Below are 19,348 nucleotides of genomic sequence, written 5' to 3' on the forward strand. Positions count from 1 at the left end.
GGTAAGAGAAGTTTATGTATCCAAAACCTTTGACGTTTTGTGTAATAAAAATACATTTTGTGTATTGTTTTGTGTGTGTAATTTAAATTCTGGTTACCATCCTAATGCAGCTTGACACAAATCATGAGCAAAAAGTTAGTTAGCTAGAAATAAGCAATATATCGTTCACCATTTTCTAACATACTAAAATATACAATTAATACGCATCTGAAAATATTAAGCTATATAATTGCTTAAATAAATATATATAGTGTACCTGCCCAGGTAGCAAAAAGATGTACCAAATCTAGTGTGAAGGTTCCATTTAGTTGTAAATCAACGTATTTTAAAGGTTATCTCAACCAATTAGAAAGCACATTTCTTTAGAAAATAAATGAAATAAAATGGAAAAGATAATGAAAATTGGTGATTTAAATTGAGGTTTTCCACCTGGTGATTTAAATCGCCTTAATTTAAATCAATGAACCCTGCACAAGGGGTGCCCAAGACTTTTTAAGAATAATTGGGCAGTCTGTTAAAGAGCAGCTCTTCCATTCTGGTTTTGTATTATGAATAGTCATGCACAAAGCTAATTAATAGATAAGCTTTCTCATGTTCCATTTCAGTGACTTTTTCAAAGTTAACTTTTAAATGGAGTGAAATAGTTTTATTTTTAGTAGTTTTCTATATACATAACAGAGGATCAAAACTCTCAATTCTGTACACAGTCCCTACCTGAATGAAGGGGACTGGATTGGATTGGATTCCTTCCTGTCCTACATTTCAGCGGTTGCTATGAATAGAGCATGCACCCAGTTTAGTCATGCACAGACCTGAATGCACAAGTGCAAGTTGGAGTATGTATGCGCAAATGTTGACACAGCCATCCATCAGGAATGGGGGGCTTGGGGGTGGACTTGCACGTGTATTCTTTGAAGATTTGACCAAAAATATACATGTTCGTATTGGGAGAAGAATGATGCTCACCACATAGTCATAAACAATGACTTGATTGGGAGGTACCAGTAAGTGCAGTTTAAGGAATGTCTCTCATCTCTCTTCTCATAATTTAAACAAAACATCTGGCCAACTTAGAGGCAGAATTTATAGGCTTTGAAAGGACTCTAATGCAGCCTTTGACTAAAAAGTAACAATTATGTGAAATCTGGAGGGAGGAGTGTAACTTGGGATGAGGGGTTGAGAGGAAGTCAACATTTCAAATTTTCAAATGCCCGAGGTGTTGTACTTAAAGTACTGCACAGGATCTTTTCAGGGGGAATAAGTCAAAACGCCACATTTATTAGTAATACATGTATTCATTAACACTGTATTATATGCATATAATATATTACACTTACACTCACACACACACACAAACACACTCCGTCTTGTTGTTACCAATTAGTTGCTCCCCTTAACTTCACTGGCCAGGTGAGTTAGATGGGGGAGGGGGTGGAGCCGGGCTTCTGCCGATCCGGATCGATGCTCCCATGTTGACAAGATGAGACCCGGGGTCCTCTGCAAGACACCTCACTTTTATAGCAGCTTTTCTCTTATGCAAATATATACCAGATTTAAACTTTGTGTCTGTGTCCATTGGTCCTTTGTGCTGCTTTCTTTTGAGTGTTGTCCCAATGCTGCAAAGAGGGTGTTTCCAAAAGAAGGTGCTTGCTTCTAACCCCGGAGGCCCTCAGTATGTCTGCTTGTCTTTAATGAGCCCACTTGACACGTTTTATTGTTCTTGGGTCTGGCTCCCAGCCCCTCTCCAACAGTTAAGGCTGTCTGGAGGTGCTGCCTTGCTCATCCACACCTCATTCATTCAACAGGGCAATTGATTAAGAGTGGGGGGGTGGGGGGGAGGAAAGAGCTCTTGTTCTACTGCTAGCAAAAAGAAATTTTTCTTCTATCTTATTCTATCCTGAGGGGCTATAATATTATACCAAGGGCAATGCAAAGTTTCTAAATGAGGCTTTGATACAAAGTTCCATGAAAACAGAGGTCACACTGAAAACAGAGGTCACACGTGGGTAGACCCACCACAAGGTTATATGAAGAGGCACAATGTAAAGTCATATGAAAATTATCAGAGATTGATCTACAGAGATCTGTTTTTTACAGAGAAAATTCCATTTTAATGAAAAGTTACATTGATGTTCAGTATTTACTTTATTGTTTAATGTGACAATGAAATTGGTAGATCCACCATGAAATTACCGCCCATTTCCTGGGCACTGTTTGCCAACTGGTGTATGATAAATCTGTTTAGGTTAATTTGGCTGAGTGCCCTGTCTCAACCACCACCACAGGAAGTGACAGTCCCTTAATATGGCTCATTCCATTTGGTTGCCTAATTGCTTATACACAATATCTAAATATAATTTTTAATTACCATCTGATCTTGCTCAATGTGATGTAACTTTTTAGTACCAATAAGATGCTATAAACTTATACACCAGGTTGGGAAAGCTGTTTATCAGATGTGGTATCAACATGGCTGCAATTAAGTACTAGGATTGTGAAGCAAGATCAGGTTTATTCTAACCAAATTGGTAAACCCTCTTTGGGAAGTGATCTAAAGAAAATTTTCTTAAGTATCCCCTGTTTCAGTGCTGTCTCTTTCTGATTCTTTTTCTGAACACAGTAAGATGAGTCGGGACAGAATTACCATGTGGTGGCAGTTTTGTCTCAGTGAGTTGGCCTCAGTTTACTTCTTATCAGAAAACACCCTAGCATCTCTGACTTAACCCCTTGTTGGTGGAGTCAGCAAGGAGGAAGGAAGAATCAACTGTCTTCACCCCTTAACAAATTCGTTGCTGATTGATGATGAAGCTGAAGTGTGTATTTAGTGCACTATACATCATCCTGCTCTAACTGTTCTGTGGACTTGGGTTTTCAAGTGCAAAGAATCCTAGTACTTGTAGCAAGCACAGATTCTGCAATGAATTGAGTGTTCCTGGCTGGCTCTTGGTAAAATTTAAAAACTGTTGCGTAGGAGCAACTAAGGCTATGTCTACACTACAGACCTTACAGTAGCACTGATGCTATAAGATCTCCTGTGTAGTTGCTCTGTGCCAGCTGGAGAGAGCTTTCCCAACGGCGTAATTAAACCACCTCCAACGAGTAGTGGTAGCTATGTCAGCGGGAGAGCACCCGCACTGGGCCTAACTTAGGTCGGTCGGGGTGTGTTTTTTTTTCCACACCCCTGAGCAACATAAATTTTACTGACAAAAGTGGTAGTGTAGACATTACCATTCCACCTTAATGCTTAGGCTGACATTTAACAATGGGAATACTCTTCCTTTCGTCCTTTCCCTATATTAAATTATTTTATTTCAACAGGGGCAATAGTTTGCATCTCATTCTTCAATCATAGCTATAGCATATGACATCGGTAATCTGTTCCACCCATAGTTATAGATATTTTTGAGACATTAGAAGATACTAAGGGAGGTCTACAGTTAAAAGGCTGCAGGGGCACAGCTGCACCACTGGTTGGGTGAAGACGCCAGTACATTGATGGGAGAGCTTCCTCTGTCGGTGTAGTTAATCCTCCTCCATGACTATGTTGATGGGAGAAGTCCTTCCGTTGACAGGACTGTTTACACTGGGGGTTAGGTCGGTACAACTGTGTTATTCAGGGAGGGTGGATTTTTCACACCCCTGAGCAATGTTCTATCAATGTAGGTTTATCATATAGATCTGGCCTAAATCAAGCTTAGCTGTAGTAATTTCAAAGCAGGATATAGCCCAATAGAAGGGCTGTGAGCTATTACTGTGGATTACCCTTTTAGGCTGTTAATCACTCGGTTATGCTGGCTCAGTAGGACAGGGACACATTCCCCTATCTGAGCTTACGGGAAGTGAGCCTGTGTAGTGCAGGCTGGGAAAGGCACTGGTTCTCATTGCCCTTCAATGTGGTGCTAATGTGTTTGTGCTGCAACTGAAAATAAAATTTTAATTTTTTCCAATTTTGTTGATTTTTAAAATGTACAATTAAAGTCCAGGATCTTCAGCAGTTGTGAAGGGCATTAAGGAAGTCTTGCTGGGTAACTAACTGCTGTCTGTCATCATGTTTCATTGCCTGGGATTTTGCTCATTAACATTCACTTAAGTAAGACTGTTACTAATAGAAATATCTTCAGTCAAATTTTGGGTAACCATGAGTTCACAGGTAGCTGCTCTTAAGATTGAACTATATTAACTATTGCAGTTCAGTTTTTATCTTGTACAATATACGTAAAAATACGACATTCATTTAGGTTGTAAAGTCAAGCCCTTGAATGTTGGGCCGTGTCGGATTTAGGGCCGCTCACTCAACCTTAGTTCTGTTCTGTTGTGCATCGAACCTGTGCATTGAATATTGTGCTGTTGAAAAAGTAGTATGTTACTATGTAATGAAAGACTGTAATATAATCCATGTGCCCAAGGGGTCAGAAGTAAGGTTGCATGTACAACTGTAAATCTGCCGTTTCCTGACTTTCAGGTGCGTGACCTAACAACCTAAATAATGCACCTTTAATGTAGATTCTTTGTATGTAATATCCCAACTTTTAAAAGGAAAAATAAATTCTATTGTAGCAGCCCCTCCCCGCTCCAGCCTCCTTCTATGAATCAAGAGCAGGGTTTGAATCCTGAACCTTCTGCAGTGCAGTACAGATTGCTATCACTTGAGCTAGCTTAGCTGTTAGCAAAGCGGGGGGAAGGGTTGCTGACACCACGTGCTAGGTCTGAGAAGTGGCTGGATGGGAGTTCCATGAGCATGCACCGCACTGGAGCCAAGTGTTCCTGTCCCGTGTAGGGTGGGTGGGATGCTTGGGGGCATTTGGTGGGTTGGGGCAAAGCGGTATAGCTCTGTCTCCCCTCCACCCCTCCCACTGTCCCAGCAGCTCCCAAACTGTCCTAGTACAGTGTCGGCGGCAATTGCATGAGCTCAGCCTTAAAATGTTAGGGTATGTCTGTGCTGCAGTGTAAGCCCAGGGTTCAAACTCAGGTTCAAACCCAACTCCCTTCTGCCTACAAGGAAATTGTGCTAACCCAGGATTCAGACCCAGGGTCCCAGGACAATACTGGGGCACAGGGTCCAAGCCTGAGTCAAGCTGCGACCCAGGATCTAGCCCCTGTGCTTTGCAGCGTAGATGCAGAACTGCTGGACTTGTGCTCTGGGAGTTTGCCAAAAGAATCCCACAGGCTGACTTTTTGTCCTCCGCACAGTCAAGCGTGGTGGGGAGTCCAGTTTTCCCACGCTGCACCATGAACAAAGGGCTAGAGTGGCCATGTTTTGGGAGGGTACTTAGAAGTTGGCAATATGCGTGGTTGGATTTGGACCCACAGAGCTTTAGAGCCCCAGGTTGGGATCCAGGATTCAACAACTCCTAACCTGGGGTTGCAAATGAGTGAAGCTGCTCAAGTCCTAGGTTAACAACCGCTCAAGGTCTGCTAATTTGAGTTCTACTAACCCTGGGCTTACGTCGCAGAGTACACATAACCTTAGTCATCTGTTACTATGTTGGCATGCCATCAAAACACTGAGGCACACAGCCACAGGAGGGAAATACAGTTTCTAATAGTTCTTATCTCAGCCCATTCTGAACAGAATTTCATGGGACAAAGAAGAGGCGCTTTTCTAGCCTCCGGCCTTTCTCCTTTCCATTTCAAACACCTGCTGCAAACAGATTTTAGAGCTTCTAAAAATCTTGCATAGTGGAAATTGTTAAACCACCTAATTAAAGTGATTGCTACTAGATGCTCCTGTAACTCTTATGCTTAGGCTCTCTGTGCTTTTTCCTCTCCAAAAATAAGATTTTTGAGAGCTTGGGAGGAAACAAACATGCTGGTAGATTAGCTTTTGAAGAATACAATTATTTTCCACATAGTTAGTGCTTTTCTGGCCCTTGGCAAATATCTCTTGTCCTCTTTCCTCCTTTAAAAAAAATAATCAACCTGCTCACCTCAACCCCATTTATGACCTCATTGTAAATTCAGACTTTTAAAATTCTGTGTAGTTCAGATAATTATTTAATTAATGGATGGTTTTAATCTGAGGTGTATGTAGATTTGCTTAGTTGGTTAAGCAAAGTTGACAGCAGGTACAGAATGAGGATTTTGAATGGTTTGTGTTCAAGTTTTATTTTTGAAAATAGAAACTGAATAGAAGTTCATTTTGGTAGGTCTCTGACTTGGATAAAAATATCAAATATGAACTATTCATGGAAAAGGGGGAATAATTTTAAGATGTCCTGTGTAATTAGGGAGTGGGGGAAGCCAAAGGTATACATAACTCGTATTTAAAATCGAAGCTGACTTCATTAACAGAATACGAAATGCCTGGTTACAAAATACCTTAAGAGCACAAGGCACTAGTTCATCCAAGACACAAATGTATTTAAAGTAGTTGTTTCTGGAGTACTAGTAAAACCAGTTGTGCTTAACAGGCTAATGGGCATCAACAAGTAAAAAATTACTTATCCAAGTTAGATGTTTTCAAATCACCGGGGCATCATGAAATGCATCCTAGAATACTCAAAGAGCTGACTGAGGAGATATCTGAGCCATTAGCAATTATCTTTGAAAAGTCATGGAAGTCAGGAGGCATTCCAGAAGACTAGAAACAGGGAACTATAGTGCCCATCTATAAAAAGGGAAATAAGGACAACCTGGGGAATTAGACCAGTCAGCTTAACTTCTGTACCCGGAAAGATAATGGAGCAAATAATTAAGCAATCAATTTGCAAACACCTAAAAGATAATAAGGTGATAAATAAGTCAGCATGGATTTGTCAAGAACAAATCGTGTCAAACCAACCAGCTTTCTTTGACAGAGTATCAAGCCTTGTGGATAGGGGGGAAGTGGTAGATGTGGTATATCTTGACTTTAGTAAGGCTTTTGATACTGTCTCGCATGACCGTCTCATAAACAAACTAGGGAAATACAACCTAGATGGAGCTACTATAAGGTGGGTGCATAACTGGTTGGAAAATCAGTCCCAGAGAGTAATCGTCAGTGGTTCACAGTCCTGCTGTAAGGGCATAACGAGCGGGGTCCTGCAGGGATTGGTTCCGGGTCTGTTTCTGTTCAATATCTTCATCAGTGTTTTAGATAATGGCATAGAGAGTACACTTATAAAGTTTGCGGACAACACCAAGCTGGGGGGGGTTGCAAGTGCTTTGGAGGATAGGATTAAAATTCAAAATGATCTGGACAAACTGGAGAAATAGTCTGAAGTAAATAGGATGAAATTCAATGAGGAAAAATGCAATGTACTCCATTTAGAAGGAACAATCAGTTGTACACATACAAAATGGGAAATGACTGCCTAGAAAGGAGTACTGTGGAAAGGGATTTGGGGATCATAGTAACTGTTGCAAAATAAGCAAACATCATTCTGGCATGTATTAGCAGGAGTGTTGTAAGCAAGACACGAGAAGTAATTCTTCTGCTGTACTCTTCGCTGATTAGGCCTCAGCTGGAGTGTTGTGTCCAGTTCTGGGCACCACATTTCAGGAAAGAGGTGGACAAATTGGAGAAAGTCCAGAGAAGAGCAACAAAAATTATTACAGGGGAGTCTCATCTTACGCGAGGGTTAGGTTCTGAAGTCAGCGCATAAGGTGAAAATTGCGTATAGTCAAACGCTCATTAAGTGGAATGGCAGGCGGAATCGCCCACACTACAGGTACAGTATTTAAATTGTTCGTTTTTTGTTTTGTTTTGCTGAGCGCGTATAGTTAAAATCACTCAAGTTAAATGCACCTATGATACGACTTCACTGTAAAGGTCTAGAAAACATGACCTATGAGGGATGATTGAAAAAAGAAATTGGGTTTGTTTAGTCTGGAGAAGAGAAGACTGAGAGGGGACTTACTTTTCAAGTACATAAAAGGTGGTTACAAGGAGGAGGGAGAAAAATTATTGTTCTTAACCTCTGAGGATAGGACAAGAAGCAATGGGCTTAAATTGCAGCAAGGGCGGTTTAGGTTGGACATTAGGAAAAAATTCCTAACTGTCAGAGTGGTTAAGCACTGGAATAAATTGCCTAGGGAGGTTGTGGAATCTCCATCATTGGAGATTTTTAAGAGCAGGTTGGACAAACACCTGTCAGGGATGGTATAGATAATACTTAGTCCTGCCTTGAGTGCAGGGGACTGGACTAGATGACCTCTCGAGGTCCCTTCCAGTTCTATGATTCTATGACTAGTGGGGTGTTAATATCTGATTATGGTCTGGTTAAATTGCAAGCCCGCAATAAATCCTGATTTGCTAGCAAAGGGCAGCACAGTCAAATTAAACTGTGAGTACCTGCTGATTGTGGAATAACAAGGAATGAAAAACCTGCTTCCCAGTGTTTTTTTCTCTCATGATGGTACACAGCAAGTCATCGTCTGACTATTTGGGTTGCCAGAAAAACCTCTGATGCTGCTGAAAGTACTAAAAATATTTCTCAGCTCCTACAATAATGGTTTATTGTTCCTTCCTGAAGAGCTGAGTCCCTGTAATTAGTGAGGTTGTGAAGCCTATTTTCGGTTTTGGTTTGTTTTAGTTTTGGATGCTAAAGCTACTGTATTGTAGTTATATATTGACACAGCCACGATGAGACCAGCTACAATTGTTTCAGCTGCTGCAATATGCACAGTTGATAGAGTAAATGGATGCCTTGAGTGTGGTCTCCTGTCCCGTTCTCTCCCCCGCTCCCAAGAACAAATTCTTATAGTTAGGGCCTTACCAAATTCAAGGCTGCGCAAAATGCCATGAAATTTTATATCCCCTCTGAAATCTGGCTAGTGTACGGGAGGGGCAGGGCTGGGGGCTCTTACTGTGTGCTGGGCTCCAGAAGCTAGTCTGGACGGGCTGTGGAGGGACAGGACTTCGTCTTGCCCTGCAGGGGCTGCTCCTGGAGCTGGGACAGACCCACCTCCAGGAACCTCCCCAGGCTGCAGGAAGCTCTGCGGGCGTGGTAATACCGTGAGCCCCCCTTACAACAGCCTTGCGACCCCCCCATGACCCCCTTTTGCGTCAGGATCCCCACGCCTACAACACTGAAAGATTAAAATATCTGAAATTGTTACATTTGCGATTTTTAAAATCCTCTGACTGTGAAATTGGACAAAATGGGCCATGAATTTGGCAGGGCCCTACTTATAGTGGAGGAGCTGCCAAACATGATGCGACTTGGAGGAGAAGATAATGAGGCTTTTGATGCTACATTCGCTATCAACGTATTTTCTGTTGGAGATGGTTCGTCCATTTTGCACTTACTTAGGAGGGGGACATCTTTGTAACAATGAGAGATTGATTCCTTTTAATTTGCAACTTGCTTGCATACCAGGGAGTTGATTTGTTTTAGGCATATACATTTCTACCAAGTAAAATCCAAAATAATTTCTTTGCCTTCTTCCCATAAGTGTGGTTTTTAGAGGCTAAAATGGTCATGTTTGGGTCTCTTTCTTTAAACAAATGCATCACAGCAGACTTGACTGCTGGGAGTTGATTCTGGAAGTTCTTTATTGTTTAGTAATGATCACACAATGTGCCCGATGAAAACTTTTGTATTGGAAGCCTCTGCCATGTGTATTTTAATTGGTTTAGTTTGAACTACCTGTATTGAGAAGCTGAAATTCTTTTCTCGAATATTTCAGTTTTCCTTACCTCCACTCAAAGGATACCTTTGGGATGCCTTAATGGCTGCTAAATCCAGTCTCTGGGACTAAAAGTGATCTTATGTCATTGCCTAGCTCTGCCACAGACTCCTGGTTTGACCTTAGGCAAGTTACTTTATCCCTCTGCCTCAGCTCCCCTTTTGTACAGTGAGGAAAATATCCACTCTTCAACTCACTGGTGCTGAAGATGCATTTTTTTAAGTAAGAGCCTTTGGCCTAGGAGAAGCTGCAGTGGGCTGGGAATCAGGAGACGGCGAGTTCCAGTCCCACTTCATGTACTATTACTCTGAGATACTGTGATGGTGATAAACTGTTGTGTGTCTAAGGTTTGATAAGGCTGTCCAAGAAATACTTGGATTTATAAAAAAAATTCTCAAGGTAACTTAACATTGAACAAGTGCTGGTGGTAGTCCCTCCAATTCAAAATATGTTAGAGGAGCAGAGTGGTGTAGTTTGTAGTGCAGCTTCCCATCCACCTGTTCATTGGATATGTAGAAGACTACATTCTCCACAGCTCTCTGTGTGATGTTAGAGTTGGTAGATTCATTCGTTTTGTGTGTGTTTTCTCCACTGTATTGCTACAAAAATATTTTGGGAGTTTTATTTTAGTTCCAAGAATAAACGCGGATGTGTTCAGGTTCACTTGTCTTTGAAGGAGTTCAAGCTGAAAGAATCATCACAAAAACCGTTACACCCAAATTATGTCCAAATATGACAAAAATACATACTGCTCATCTTGTACTTTAAACTGAATTTCTGCTGCTTTTCTGTTTGAAAGGGGAACTCTGTATGAGCAGTGCTGAGCTTTTCTAAACCTGGAAATATTTCCTAAACACTACAAAAAACCTTTCCTTGGGGGAGAAAACCCACAATATGTTTGGAACAAACAGTGTAAGAAGTAAGAAATAGAGTGTAAGAAGTTACCATCCAGCTAGCTTTTCATTTCCATTTCATAGCTTACCCGCAAGAGAAATCAAGTACAATTTCAAAAGGACTTCATCAAGATCCCAATACTCAAACACACCTCAGATAAAACTTGTTATAACACTGTTCTTAATAAACTTCTAACAAAGTAATTATGATATTGGAGATCAGAGACCACCTTTCACTCACTCTACAAAACAGCTTTAATATATCTGAACCCCATTATTCTACAACTTTTTAAATGAGACTCCTCCCCCTCATTGTTAGCATAATTAAAAAAATGAAGGTGTAATTTGTACAATCCTTCTTGCCCTCCCTGTTCTCCTAAGTAGATCTCACACCACTATGTAACAAGCAAAATGTAAACTGACTCCTTTCTAAAAAGACTGTATCCAAACACTGCAGAGATGTAACTGTCTCTTCCAATTCTGTTTATTATTAAAGCCATAGCCATTCTCCTTTCCTCTCCTTGTCCCCACAGATAAACTAGCAGGGCACCTATTTTCTGTTATTTGGTAAACATACTAGTGTATTGGCAACCTTTTGTGATTTTGTGAAAGAGTGCTACCGGTGAGCTGGAAGACCAAACTTAAGGAAGTTTGATGTACATTTAATTTGAGGCACTAAAGATGATGACTTTTTGTTCTAATAGGGTATATATATATTGAACTGATGGTAGGTGTGGACTGGTTAGAACCAAGTGAATTCCACTATTCTCTTTCCCAGTAGAATTTGTTTTTACTAGTTAATTTTTGCTTTTCAGTACACACAAAATCCAACAAGAAAACAAATTTAAAAATTGAACTCTCTAATCTTACAATTACCATTTGTAATGGTGTTAACATACATATGCAAAAACCATTTTAACAAACTTAATATTTAAACTATAAAACCAGTGGAGTCAATACTTTATACCGAATGGGGGGGGACAACACTGACCAGGCAGGGAGGGGAAGTATGAAAGCGAGGGAGAAAAAAGGAGGCGAAAAGGAAGGGGGCAGGAGGTCTGAACCAGCCATTACACCCTAAACTGACTGCCACACAGGCTTGGATAACAATGGTAAGAATGCTCAGTGCTTTTGATTCCCCCCTCCCTGCCCCCCAATCTCATGTGACATCACAGAACCTAGGAGGAGGAGCATGTTTGTTTTCATGCTTCACATGGCCACAGAGGTTGGAAATGTATAGTCTTTGTGATTTGAATCCCCTAGAACACACTCAGTATGACAGCTTCCCCAAGTGCAAATATTCAGTGATGTGAGAACTCAGGGACAGAGGCTGATAGGTGTAAACTAAAAAGGGTTTTGTAGCTAAATAGTTATTGACTGTCCTGACCTTAAAGTTCCTAATAAATTTACAAATCAAACAAAACTTTCTTTTTCAAAGGAGAACTGAAAGATGCTCACACAGTTCCATATAGAAATCAAGGGCAATAAAAATGAATGTGCTGCATTTCATTACATATTATGCATGCATTACATGGTCTCACTGAATTGTTTAGGAACATTTATCTAACACATGCTTTTTTGTGTAAATAATTGTCCCTTTTTTTGGAGGTGGTTTCTTAAAGACCACGATCAGGGTGCTTTAAATGAAAAGGTGGAAAAAATGCAGACAATTCTCCCTTTTTTTGCTGAGTTGTCCAGTCAGACCATAGGACTCACTGAATTATTGCAAGTAGTTGCAAGGCATGAGACAATAGCCATCCTGAGCATCTCTTCCCCATCTCAGCTAGTTGTGCAACTGCTTTGGGATCCTGCTTTCCACTCAAATGGAAAAAGTAATGCCAGGACTGCAAGAATATTTTGAATTTATGCAGTGTCTGTTATCCAAGGCTCTAAGATCACTGGGCACCGATTTTACAACAGAATAAAAATGTAACCTGCTTAGAGGCTAGCAGTTGCCTAAAAGTTGGTGTCTGTTGTCAAAATCTTAAGTAGAGCCCAGATCTCTTGATTTTGGTCCTCTGCTCCTACTATTAGGATTGATGCCTCTATCCTGCTTGACTTTTGCCTTTTTGCTATAACTAAGTCCTTCGCACTGATTCCAACACAATATTAATTCCCTTTGAGAGAGCGCTGGATTGCATTAACATTTTTTGACATTTGATGAAAACCTTTTTTTAAACAAGTCAGCTGTGCATTAGGCCAATAAATGTAAGAAGAGAATGATTATTCCTGCTGCGCTGCGCTCTGTTCTCATTTGTATGTTTTCCAGGAATTGTCTCCAAATCATTGCATGAATTATATCAAATTAGGAAAATTGGGCTAACTGTTACATATGGTATGAGCAGGGAAAGAGACAGTCTGTTTTGACAACCATCATTGCAATCTCTGAGACATGACTTGAATTCTAAAAAATGTTTATACAACAACAACAGATTTCTGAAAACAAGTCATAATTCTCCACATAGAGAAAATGAATATTTTTCCAAGAGTGCTATTATGCTAATATGTTGGACTCATTCTCTGTAGCTATGATGTAAAGCTCATAAAAGCTAACTGAACTTACTAATAAAATACAAATTAAACAGCATTAAAAATAAACTATGAATTGATCAAGGAATTATAGAGTTAAGACTAACTCTTAATTCAACCCATTGTGTCAGAGTCTTAGCTATGGTGACGTCTCACAAGATAGTGTATAATAGTAATGATTTTTTAGATGGAGTTTGGAGGCGGGCTGGGTAGAGTGTATGCTGTTTTTGCAATCTTGTTTAAGAACTACATTTTTAAAACCAGCTTGCATTACACCAGCTTCCAACTATGCTAAGCTAGCTACTATGGATGAAAGTGGACTGATCAAATGCTTCTCTACAGTTTTAACAATGGTTTTAGTAAGTTTCGTTCCAGTCACATGTAAACCATTTTAGGGGGAATGTCTTCAAATGCTCAAGCACTGCCTGTGTAGAAAGCCTTTGGACCTTGAGCCAGATTATTCCCTCACACCCATATAACCAATTGTCTGGATTGTACATGGCTGTACAGGCAGAATTTGGCTCTATGTATATTAACCACACCCACTGCTAAAATAGAGCTATCTCTGAGGTGGAATGTGATGGCCAATTCCACAGCATCGCTATTACAGTTATTAGAAGTGAAGAATGTTCCACATAAAAAACATTTCAATGTTTTAGAAACATTCCTTAGTGACTTCACCCTCCATGCTGATTACCCGCCTGACTGTCCCTCTCACCATGTGGGTTGTTGACTTGATTTGGTCTTCATGAAGCATTGCTTTTTTTTTCTTCTCTGTTGTTGAGTTCCCCCCTCCAACCATCACCTGGTCTCTTTCAGCATCATGCATCAGCCTTTCCCCCTCCCCCATGCCCTGCCTTTCTGTGACGTCCAGCTCATCATCATTGACAACTGCTCTCTTCCCTTTCATTTATACTTCCATTGATTCTCTCCATGCTTCACTCCACTCTACCTTTGACTCTACAGCTTTTCTCTCACGTTGCAAGTTCTGCCCTCGCAGCCAGTATCTACTTCCTCTGCTCCTGCTCTCATGCTATAGAGCATCCCTGGCAGAAATCTTGAGACCAGGCTGACTTCCTCCACTAGATATTTGTTCTCTCCACCTTTACTTCTGCCACCTTCTTTGGAAAACAGCTCTACTTCTCCATCTTAACTGAATGGCATATCTGTAATCCTAGTCACCTTGTTATCCTCTTCAACTCACTCCTCAAAACCCCTCCCCTCCTTCTACCTGCACAGGATCTCACCATTTTTTTTCCAACACAAAATCTGATGACTTCATTTCCACCCTACCCCCTTCAGTTTGTTTTCCCTCTCTCCCACACCATCTCCTCCTGCTCCCCATCACAGATGCAGAAGTTTCTAGTCTGCTTCTTGGCTAACTTCTCCATGAGCTCCAATGACCCCATCCAATCTCCATTGTGCCCTTTCTCATCCCCTCCCTCACTCTTCTCCTTAAACTCTCACTCTCCTCTAGCTTTCCCCTCATAGTACAAAGATGCTTAAGTCTCTACCACTTCTCTCTCCAGCTACTGCTCCATCTCCCTTGTCTCTTCCATCTCATTGAATTTGCTGGCTACAATTGCTTTCTTGAGTTTCTCTCTGTTCATGCTTCTGTCCCGTGCACTCCACTAAAACTGGTCTCACCAAAGTCTGATGTCTTTCTAACCAAACTCAGAACCATTATTTCATCCTCATCCTTTTTGGCCTGTTAGTCATGCTCTTCTTGAAATGTTGTCCTCCCTTGGGTTCTGTGATTGTCTTCTGGTTCTCCACCTATCTCTTGATTTAATTCTTCAGCATGTCCTTTGGAGGATCCTCCTCATACCCCCCATGAACCTTCCGTGGGGTTCCACAGAGCTCTGTTCTTTTCCTGTTTTTAGTTTCTCTACAATTTTAGTCTGGGTAATGTCCTCCACAAATTCAACAGCTGATGACCCACAGGTCTGCTTTTCTATTCCAGACCTGTCTTCTGTCCAACCTAAAATCTTGGCCTGTCTCTCTGACATATTGTGGATGTCAATCTGGTACCTTAAGCGCACACGGCTAAAACAGAGCTCTGACTCTCCCCTGCTTTCTTGTTCACCATGGACACCACCATCAACCCTGCCTGTGATCCAGCCCTATAATCAGGATGTTATCTTATAGATGCAGACCTCGGTTGGTCCTCATATCCTGGCTTTGTCTAAACGTTGCCAAATTTTTCTGTGTAAACAGCTCTGCAATACCACCTTCTTGTCTGGCCACACAGCTAGAACTCTCATCAACTCGCATCTCAATTGCTGTAGTAGACTTTTTCCTCTGGCCTTGCCAAATGCAACCTTTCCCTGCTCATATCCACTCCAAATGCTACTGCAAAGATCATTCTCCTAGCCTGTTGCTTTGACCATGTCTCCCTCTCTTTGAATCCCTCCGCTGGCTCTCCCGTCTTGATGGCATCACACACAAACTGATTGTCTTCCCTTTCATGACCTACTCTGACGGTTCCTGTCATCTCTCATTCACATGCATGTCTGCTCACATCTCCAGTTGATGCGTGATGACCGCCTCCATCTCCCTCTTCATAAATTTATAAACAATCAGCTTCATGCTGCCCCTCACGCTTGGGAAGAGCTCCCTGCAAACATTTGCAAAGCCGTCTCATCCTCCGTAAACCTCTCTTCTTTCTGCGATGCCAATAAAAAACTTAGTTAAGCCAATAATGTACAGCGTGTCATGTTGACAACTATTGTCTCATTGTTTCCTAGTATTCCCCCATCTGTCTCTCTCAATCTGTTGTCTCCTATTTTATACTTAGCTCTTTGGGGCAAGGACCATCTTTGTTCTGTGTTTGTACAGTGCCTGCACCAGAGGGTTCCTAGCTCATGCCTAGGACTTATAGGCACTCTGGGAATACCAATAATAAATAATTGTAAATAACTTTTTCTTCACTTAAAAAGATTTTCTGAAAGGCACAATTTAGTTCGGATATAGTTTATATTAATCACCTGCATTTATTGTATCAAATGGCACCAAAGAATTTCTGTCGTCCTATTATATTGATTTGTTGTCACCACTAACTTTTAGTCAGTTTTTATGTAATGCTTATGAGAAGACAACTATTCAGTACAGTATACTTAGGAAAAAATGCACTAATACTACAGAATGTATATTTACATCCAGGAAGGAAAGAGGCCAAGATTTTCAGCAGTTACTAGTGACTTTGAGAACCTCAACTTTGGGGTCCCCAGTTTGAGACACATTACAAGTCTGATTTTTTTCCCCACTGTTGGCACTCGTCATTCTGTAAAACTCAAGCCTCTTAGTTATTTCAGGTTGAACATTTCAGAAGGGATGCTTCCTCCCACAATCACTACTCATTTTTCATAGACTTTCTGCTCATTACAGTTTAAAAATTGATCCCCCTTCAGACAAAATCTAAAACAGATAGGACACTTTGACCTCTTTTCTGGCCAAATAAAAACAATAGGGTAGACTGCAATGACATGGAGTCTGCATGGGTCTCTGATTTGTTTTATATGCTTACATGGTATTGAAATTGTCTACTCTCTGCACCATTAATAGTTGCATTTAAACAGGTTTTGAAAACAGATATGCACGTAAATCAGAAGTTTCATTTACAAGCCTACATGTCTTGTGCCAGATGAAAGATCACAACTTTATGGTGGTTCCCCTGGCAGATACATGTTAGATTTCAGGCACCTGCACAGTCAGGTGACCCACCACCATAAGACAGGGAGAGGCACTTAGGATCACTATTGGCTCGCACACCTAGCAAACAACTGGAACCAAGTCATGCTGCCTCATGGAGCCAAATGACCTGACTGTTGAAAGAATTTTAGGTGAGGCTCCTTTTCCTACCTCCCCATATATCAACATGCACTGTTTGAGTGGTAAAGTCAACTTATGTCTGTATAAGAGGATATATTATTTTCTATTTTATTGATTTATTAGTCAAGAACAAACTAGTAAATCCATTGCAATGGTAGGATCTCAGACACGAATCAGTGTGATTTGAAATGTATCACATTTTGATAAATGACTCTGGCTTCACTTTGGTGTTTATTTAGCATCAAGAAACCAAGATCCCTGTTTGACAACTGTTTTCTCCTTTGATATTACTGTTCCTTGAACAGGCATTGTGTGGAATCTAATTTAAATGAGAAACATAGCATAATTTATACGGAAAATAAAAACTCCTCAAGAAAGCTTTGCAGCCAGAGCAAAGAAATTCAGTTAAGAAAGATGTTTCATTTTCACCCATAAGACTTGCACCATTCATAATATTGCTATGCCTACTGGGACAAACCCAGACCAGTGGGGTACAGGAGTCTGGTAGAGGGCAAATATACTGGTCACTGGATGAGTAGTTTTCTGTTCCCTGAGTGACCAGAGAAGGGGCTACACTAGAGTAATCATGAACCTGCTAGAACCAGTTAAGGCAGGCAGGCTAATTAGGACATCTGGAGCCAATTAAGAAGAAGCTTCTAGAATCAATGAAGGCAGGCTAATCAGGGCACCTGGGTTTTAAAAAGGAGCTCACTTCAGTTTGTGGTGAGAGTGTGAGGAGCTGGGAGCAAGAGGCGCAAGTGAGCTGAGAATGAGAGGGTGTGCTGCTGGAGGACTGAGGAGCACAAACATTATCAGACACCAGGAGGAAGGTCCTGTGGTGAGAATAAGGAAGGTGTTTGGAGGAGGCCGTGGGGAAGTAGCCCAGGGAGTTGTAGCTGTCATGCAGCTGTTACAGGAGACACTATAGACAGCTGCAGTCCACAGGGCCCTGGGCTGGAACCCGGAGTAGAGGGCGGGCCTGGGTTCCCCCCAAACCTCCCAATTGACCTGGCTGTGCGTTCTCCCAGAGGGGAAGGTCTCTGGGCTGTTCCCCAACCCACATGGTGAATCTCTGAGGCAAGAAAATCCACCAATAAGCTCAGGACCCACCAAGATAGAGGAGGAATTTTGTCACACTACCTAAAAGTTTTCTCCTGTAGTTCCAACTGAAAAAAATAATTCTGTCGCTGACAATCACTTTCTTCTCGCCTTCTCTACCTGTGCCTGCATTTCAGGTTTTGCATGAGAGTGAAAAATAACATACAATCTCAGTGTTTGTTTTACTTTTCAATCATTTCTGTTCACTACATGGATTGTCTGGCTGTTAACTTTGTTATTTATGTGAATACTGTATTTCATTAAATCTTTATTTGAGTTCTGCATTAATGATGATCAACAGCTTACTCCTGAGGGAGTTGTGCATCACTGCGCGTGCACAGAATTCATGGCCCTTGCCCCGTAGATTTCTTTACTTCCCCACAGAAAAGTGACTTCTTAATGGGAAGCAAAGAGCGGTCATGCGCCCCTCCCGAGCAGTGCAGGCAGGTCAGTTTGGGTGCCTAGAGCAGCCAGTAGAGATGTAAATCACCGCTGGAGGGGAGAGGATTGGCAGTTGTGTGTGAGAGAGAGAGAGACACTCGGTCCCGCTCTCTTGCTAGCTATTGAGGCACAGTCAGTGTGGAGGGGCAGGGCTTTGGAGTGTTTCTGAGGACGTAGATGTGGGACAGGCACTGTCCCCTCAGGCAGAGCAGAATGTAGCAGCCTGCCTGTTTAATGAATTGTTCCCATTGTTCTTAGTGAATTCCCCCAGGCGCATAAAATGGGTGTAAAAATGTGAAGGCAACTTTACATGGCCAGAGTGGTGTAAAGGAGCCTTGTTTTAAAGGATGGTGTGGCCTTAGAAATGTGTTTGGTGCTTTAGTGATTAGAACTGGACTAAATTTTTGGACTGAAAAAATTTCCTATCAAAATGTGCTCCATGAACTGTTTGCTATTGACCTTACTGGAGATGGTCAGTAGCCAGTATAAATTGTGAGTTTGGGTGCCCAGCCCTTGCTTGCTCTTCAGCTGCCTATGATGTAACACTGAGCATGTGGCTGCATATATTGACTAATCACTAGAAGTATAGTGTCAATGCTAGCTACATTACAATTAGGCAGAGGGAGTTTGATGATTTATTCCAATTCTCCCCACTCCCATTCTCCATCCATTGTATTGTAGTTTAAATACATTACCAAAATAATTGAAACCAGCGTGATTATACTGCATTATTTTAACAAATAAAATATACAGAATTTTGCAGAATTTTAAAATATTGTGTACAAAATTTTTAATTTTTGGTGCAGAATTCTCCCAGGAGTAGCAATTCCTACCAATGCTGAAATGTCAGGATTTTCCTGAAATCCTGAGGTGGGCAGTCCAGTCATATTTTAATTTTACATCCTCCAAAATGCCTTGACAAGAAAGTCTCTTGTGCTTCTGTCTTG

General features: G+C 41.2%; 1 protein-coding gene across 32 annotated transcripts in view; it reads left to right on the forward strand.

Annotated features, from left to right (window-relative positions):
• AGAP1 (ArfGAP with GTPase domain, ankyrin repeat and PH domain 1) overlaps positions 1–19,348 on the forward strand; it is a 653,489-nt gene that overhangs the window by 187,650 nt on the left and 446,491 nt on the right. The window contains exon 1 of one of the 32 annotated variants that reach the window (XM_065561176.1): positions 16,822–16,873. The exons of 30 other annotated variants lie outside the window; for them this stretch is intronic. In XM_065561176.1, coding sequence (XP_065417248.1) covers positions 16,837–16,873 — 37 coding nt within the window. In that variant the 5' untranslated portion in view covers positions 16,822–16,836. Of the gene's footprint in view, positions 1–16,821; positions 16,874–17,625; positions 17,701–19,348 lie in introns of those variants that run through there. One more of the 32 variants, XM_065561183.1, reaches the window with a different exon arrangement.

This window comes from Chrysemys picta, chromosome 11 (assembly GCF_011386835.1).
Source record: "Chrysemys picta bellii isolate R12L10 chromosome 11, ASM1138683v2, whole genome shotgun sequence".
In the NCBI taxonomy this organism is placed as follows: Eukaryota; Metazoa; Chordata; order Testudines; family Emydidae; genus Chrysemys; species Chrysemys picta.